The sequence below is a fragment of the Siphateles boraxobius genome, unplaced genomic scaffold (assembly GCF_051911475.1).
Source record: "Siphateles boraxobius isolate OS27281-9 unplaced genomic scaffold, OSU_SipBor_1 68, whole genome shotgun sequence".
NCBI lineage: Eukaryota > Metazoa > Chordata > Actinopteri > Cypriniformes > Leuciscidae > Siphateles > Siphateles boraxobius.
This window is the reverse complement of record NW_027509195.1, coordinates 14,778,715-14,785,723: the sequence shown is the minus strand read 5'-3', so window position 1 is coordinate 14,785,723 and position 7,009 is coordinate 14,778,715. Positions and strand designations below refer to the sequence as shown.

The 7,009-nt window shown below is 34.5% G+C and overlaps 1 protein-coding gene across 1 annotated transcript in view; it reads left to right on the top strand.

Moving 5' to 3' along the window:
• Window positions 1-316: 316 nt before the first annotated feature.
• The window catches only part of emc2 (ER membrane protein complex subunit 2), a 36,394-nt gene continuing 29,701 nt past the window's right edge, over window positions 317-7,009 (top strand). The window contains exons 1-3 of the mRNA XM_077215029.1: window positions 317-403; window positions 1,467-1,580; window positions 5,926-5,990. Of these exons, the coding sequence (XP_077071144.1) occupies window positions 364-403; window positions 1,467-1,580; window positions 5,926-5,990 (219 nt within the window). The 5' untranslated portion in view covers window positions 317-363. The remainder of the gene's footprint in view (window positions 404-1,466; window positions 1,581-5,925; window positions 5,991-7,009) is intronic.

Genomic DNA, 7,009 nt, shown 5'->3' with positions numbered 1-7,009 from the left:
TTTATTATATATTATTTATTATTCATACGAACTGTTTAAATAATGAATAGATTATTTATAATTATTTAATTGCCACTGATCTTTGATCGGCAGATTGGGTTAGGGTTTTATAAATATATCTTTAAACTGTTTATTATCTTTCTTTTAATAGTAGGCTAATTCGTCTTTTTTAATTCGTATTTAATAATAGTTAATTGTCCTCTATGTAAGAAAAAAAATATCATGTATGTTTGGAATGTTTGAATTCAAAGTGTCTGGATTTGGGATTTGGCCTTTGCCCTTTAATGACCCTTCTCACAGCGTTCGCTCTTGACGTCACTGTCGTCCCACCATTCAGCGCACAGGAGGCGGAGCTAAGAAAACATGTCGTCTGTATCAGAGCTGTACGATGTCACTTGGGAAGGTAAATGACTTTGTTTTCGTTAACAGCGGTTATTAGTTGATTCAATATTTATCTGTTGTCATGCAACCGTCACCCAAGTTGAGCATTTTGTAAAGATCTGCGAACTAAATGCCTTATTTTTGGTGATTTTCATTAAAGACTACAAGTGGCGATCTATGTAGCCAGTTAGCTTCTGTAACGTTACAGTTTAGTAACAAAATCTCTATTATAGAAAGACATAATTGTATGTTCATATAATGGATTACGGTGTTTAGGTTGCAATCTATATTTAACTATCATATTGGGCTTTATAGAAATTGCCATGTTGAAATACAAGCGGAGTATTCTGTTTTTTTATGTCTGTCTGGTCAGTGATTTGTCATATTGATGTTGTCATCTAACGTTACATTCAGATAATAAAGAATTATTCAGTTCTCCTGAGATTGTCATCATCTCTTGTTGTTTTTATAATGTCGTTAAAAGTACCTACAACACTAACTTTGGCTACCTGACATTATTAACAACTGATATGATATTATATGTGTTTGACTCTTTAAACATGAGATAAAACATGTCCCACAACTTGGTTTCTTAAATAATGCTGACTGTCATTAAAGAAAAACAAATACTAGTAAATATCAAATGTTAAGACAATGACAGTTTTTTCTATACAGCTTTTCGCTTATGTTTTTTCTGATTATTTGATTTCTAATGGGGAAATTGCTAAATATAAGTATTTTCTTTAATGTTCTCAGACATTTATTCCCCACTGTATGTACTTTGTGCCTTTAATTTTAAGTTAGATGTGTAATTAATTAGATTTGTTTTGTCCTTTTAGCTGTTTTGACACCATTATCAGAACATGCCATCATTATAATTGTTTTATTCTTATATAGACCGTTCTAAAAAGTTGATTAATTTAAGTTATACAAAGTATAGTAGTCAGGAAACTACTTTTTAAAAAGTAGGAAGATGAATAAAGAAAGTACAAGTTATATCCTCAATAAATAATTGATGGATGATGAAAATAAATAAGTGATAAAGTTTCAGCCAAGGGCTAATGTGTTTCTTTATTGCATTTCAGAGATGCGTGACAAACTCCGTAAGTGGAGAGAAGAGAATTACAGGAACAGTGAGCAGATTGTGGATGTCGGCGAAGAGCTGATTAATGAGCATGCGTCTAAACTTGGAGATGACAGTAAGTACAATTACACTAAACAAAAGCAAACTTATAAGAAGTAATAAATAATGAAGTTCCTTCGTTAATTAGAGTTTAGGGATGGGACGATTACCGGTTTCACTATAAACCACGATAAAATGTACTGACGGTTAGTAATATCGTTTAGAATTCAATTATCATTAAAACCGTGTTTGATTATCGCGATTTTAATAACTCACTATAAATCCTCTCCAGCCAGCAACAGTCTGACGCAGGCGTGCAATGTTGGGTTTTTTTTTTATTGGAGAAGGAATGGCGGAAGGCAGTGACCGTCTTCGGGAGATTTTTCAGCCTTTTAAGAGGACCAAATCTGAGGTGTGGTCGTATTTTGGCATTTACAAAAATCCTGAGGGAAACTTAATCGAGGATGGTCACTCTGTCTGCAGAACATGCACAAAAAAAGTCACAGTGATAGAGGTAAACACTTCAAATCTGCCGAGTCGTCTTGTGTGACCATCATCCACTGTTGTAGCGAATGCATGGCAAGTTAACTTTGATCTCAATACTAAAACTACGTCTGGGAAATAATTGGGCACAAAATGTTGTTTTGAGTTGACATATTTTATCTCACTCACTTGAAATAAACTTGAAGCTTTCGCTAAGAAAAGTTCGCAGCAAGTGGCTTTGAGCCAAAGTCGAACTAATAAGTCCAAACAAGACTATTAAGAGTGACATTTAAGAGATAATAATGTATATTCATTGTACGATTTTTTTTTTACCACATAATTATTGAATAGAGATTAATGTCTCTTTTCTTAGCTGTTAAATCCATTTAGCGTACAAAACTCGTCCAGACAATATGATCACAACAATATTATCAAATTCTGTAAACAATAAATCAACTCTGATTTCATTTTCAATACAATCAAAAACGGAGACGCAAGGTGACAAGTTGTATTTGAATGAAATGAGAACGCGCGTCCGTTGTGATACATGGATGTGCGCTGTTATAATATGTTGCTTTTGACGACGGTCATCATAAGGAAGAAAATCAAAATGCCACAGAATAGAATCTTGCTTTAAAAAGTGCATAGAGCTGCTTGTTTTATTTGTTGTTTGTTGATTCTCAAATATTAAACTTGTTGAAATGTTTTCAGTGTGAGCATCAGTTCTTTTTTAACAGTTTCATCTTGTTTTAACAAAACCGTGATAATATTGATAATCACGATAATTTCGGTCACTATAATCGTGATATGAAATTTTCATACCGTCCCATCCCTATTAGAGTTAAAGGTTTTTATAATTGGACCGGTTTAGGGTGATGTCTGCGTGACTACGATCAGACACGTTTCTTATACACATATGGACACTAAGTGCAGCCCTTCAACAGGATAACTGACAGATATTTAACAAATACTTAGGCTGAAACTATAACTTTTTATTGCATGGAACCATCATAGTCCTAACAAAACATTGAGGTCATATTCCCATTAGACAGTTTATAGGAACATTTCCTACAGCAGGTGATCTTAAGTCTGACAGTAATTGTCAGTTACAAGAGCTATGCTTTGATGGCAGTTGCAGAAGTGATTTAAGGAAGATGAGTTTAGAGTGCAACTTCTTGTAAAGGGTTTGCTATTTAAAATGTTAGATAAAACACTCGCTGAGAAGTTGTTTTTAAAATCACTCTTTAAACTACTTTCACTAAAAACTTTATTTAATTAAAAAAATAATAATATAGATAAACCTCACTAAGTGACTAGAGAACAGTCGGTCTTTAGAACAGTCAGAGTAACAAAAGTTCAGTGGTGGAAATATAGTTGCATAGTCATTTGAAAATAAGCAGTTAATGGCAAATTTTAAAATTAAATATCAGATTTGTTTTTTTAAGTGCTTTTGCTTCAGTACAGTGTTTAGAATAAGTGAACATACCCATGCTAAAGTTGACTAAAAAGAGGAATAAAAAAAATCTTCTTTTGGAAATTGATCTTAATGCCTTAATTTAAAAAAATGAGGAAAAATCCAACCTTTAAGGACACCAGTTTTCTTTGTGAATGAATAATGTTTCATAAATAAATAAATATTCTTCCTTAAAATACAATTAAAATAACCCCACATCATCACATACCCTTCACCATACCTAGAGATTGGCATGGTGTTATTTCAGTTAGCCTGATAGCTGGTTTGGTTTGCATTGAGAGATGATCTTATGGAAAGTGACCCATGCCAATCTCTAGGTATGGTGAAGGGTATGTGATGATGTGGAGTGATTTTAATTCCAAAGGCCAAGGGAACTTTATCAGGATGCATAGTATCCTGGATCCATGAAATAACTGGCCTTTAAAAATAAAAATCTGCCTGCCTCTATGGGAATTCAACATAGGGGTGTCCTGACTTATGCAACATGTATTTTAAGGAAGAACAATTATTTATTTACGATACATTATTCATTCACAAAGAAAATTGGTGTCCTTAAAGGTTGGAATTTTCTCTTTTTTTTTTTTAAATTAAGGCATTAAGATAAATTTCCAAAAGATGATTTTTTTTATTCCTCTTTTTAGTCAACTTTAGCATGGGTGTGTTCACTTATGCTAAGCACTGTATTTGGATCCACTAATTTGCGAGAACAAATATATATTCAGTTGTCTCAAAATAAGCAATTTCTTTGGCATAGGTTTTGTAAACATTTATAAAAACATACCGTGTATGAAGTTGCTGAAGTCTTTGAGTCGGTTATCTGACCTCTTGAATATGACTATTGCAGAAAATGGAAAAGAGCACCAATTCTTTTTTCTTTCTCTGTCTTAATTTGTCTTTAAAGATCTGATAACAAAAATACTTTTCAGCTTTTCTCTTGACATTAAAATGAGGTTAAAGTGGAAACAGAAGAAACATTTCAGATGGCTTAATATTTATTTGCTTTGGTCAGTTATGGGTTTCTAAGCCAGACAAGTCCTGCAATCGTGTTGTCAAACATAGCCACTAAAGCCAAGACTCTCTTCAGCTAAAATCATTATTTCAGAGGTGATCCAATCCTTCATACTTGCGCTGAAGCTCACTCCTATAGTTGACAATTTTCGGTTTACCAATTGGAGAAATTGGGCTCTTTTCTACTCAAATCAAATTTAGGCTTTTTTTTCTTCGTCCATATTATTATTTTAAAACCACATGTAATCTCAAATAACTATTATTAAACTTCTTTTGGCTGTTCATCAGATAACAACACTGCTATTTGAGAAATCTAAGCAAACAACGATGAAAGAGTCAAAGTTACCAAACGGCCCTTAAAAAGGCTTTTACTGCAATACATATGCTCATACAAGCAATTAAAAAAACACACAAAAAAACCCGATGATTTTCGTTATTATCTAATAACTCCTGTTATCTAATTAAGGAAAGAATAAAGCAAAGATGAGTAAAAGTCTAAAATTTAAAGTCTGTGTTTTATTGATGCATGATGTCAACTTCTTACTGAAACTTTTATTTTTTGTTTTTGTGATTATTATTCTTACTGTCCTTAAAGAGCAGGGTAAATACTTTACACAGCTTGTTTTTATTGAAACCAGCTCTTAAATTGGCTGTGAAACAAGATGGTAATTATCAAAGCAAGACTTGGAATCATAAAAACAGCTCAAAAAAACTTGAGGCGTTTGTTTGCTTTGGCATATCAGTTTTTTTCTTGTTCTGTGGGATTTTATTGCTCTTTCTCAATTAGCACATTTGAAATCATTCAGCCGATTGACTTCGGGCATGCTTGTCAAAACACACTTGTCTGTCATGGAGCATTAATTTCATTAATTGGATCCATTAGCCAAGCCCACTAATCAGTTTTCTTTATGGTAAATAGAGCAGCTAAAGCCACTCGCTTTGTTACAATTGCCAGTTGAACGTTAAACATTGCCATCTTGGAAATGACTTAAGCATTTAATTGCAGGAATTTAAAATTCCTGTAATCTGTCAAAGTAACGACACACTTTTTGGGCCGAGATGGCGATAGCTGCGTGATTTCAGCACGTAACGCATGTCATGACGAATAGAGGGTGAAATTCGCTCACCCTTTGCGGTGTTTGACAAAACTGATACATAAAACTGATGAATACGGTAAGGTTTTCTTGTCAAAATTCAGCGACTTCGTTTTGTTTGGCGTGAATTTCCTGACCGTTTCCATGAGACCTGCCAGCTCGCCCACACCCGGAGATTACGAAGACAAACTGCGTCGTTGACGGACGCTAAAGATTGTCTTTTCTAATGATACAGAGAAGAAAGTCACAGTTTGCTCAAAAGGAGTTCACGCGGTTTAGATGTTCATTTGTCATCTTCCCTACCATGTTGAAAAATAGACTTACTAATATGGTGTCATTTTATGTTTGTCTCCTGTGCTCAGTTTGGATAATTTACGAGCAGGTGATGATCGCAGCGTTGGACTGCAGTCGTGACGATCTGGCCTGGGTGAGTTTTCTTTAAGTTACTTTCTCGCACTCTCTCATATATTCAACTGGGCACCCTACTCGTCAAGTTTTTGTTTTTGCTCATTGAAAATCCAACGTTTTCCCAGTTGCTTTTGAAAAAATAATTGGTTTGAGATTCAAATCTGGCATGATTTTCAGCGATCAGGAATCAGGGATCGTGGTTGACTTGAGACACTTACAGTAGTCAGTTTCTGAGGTTCTTACCAGCAGCTAGGAAAACAGCGGGAAAAACCGTCTGAGAGCATGATGGGTCAGCCAGGCTAAGCCACAGAGCAAACTTTCCATCCTAAGCAGGAAAACATTGGATTTGACAATAACCTTACCAAGTCATGAGTGTGTGAAAAAAACAACAACCAAAAAAACAGGGGCCTGTTCATCTCAGTGGGAAAGAACTGGTAAAAGTAGCATCCTGCTTCTGCTTTTTATAGTAGCCAGTGTGGAATTGTGGGATCCTGCTGTGCAGTGTTCTGAATTCTCAACCATGTCACTTGCAATTTTTCCCGTCTTCCCTCACAGCTGTATGGCCAACCTGTTTATCATGGCACCCACGGACAGGAAAGTTACGGTTTCATTTTATGGTTAGCAGAAACCTTCGCTGTAATATTGTCTTGTCAAACTAGTCACATCACACTTTTTTGAGTAGATCTATAAAGTTTTGAATGCTGTGGATGAAAAAAAATGTATGAAGCCCACATTTCATCACCCCTGAGAGTGTAGTATAATTTTCAAGTGCTCTGTAATCCAGCAGGCTTTGCATAGTCACTCAGGCTGTGGTGCAATAAATATAGGAATTTATTCTTGACTGATGTTTAAGGTAATGTCACTATTTTGTTGATGTTGGTAACCCCGTAAAGCCTGATATATGAAATAATAGTAAAAAAAAAACCAAATCGTCTATATAACCTTTAAACTGAATATCATTTTGGTAACACTTTACAATAAGGTTCATTAGTTAAATTATGTTTGTTAATACATTAATATGAACTAATGAACCTTACT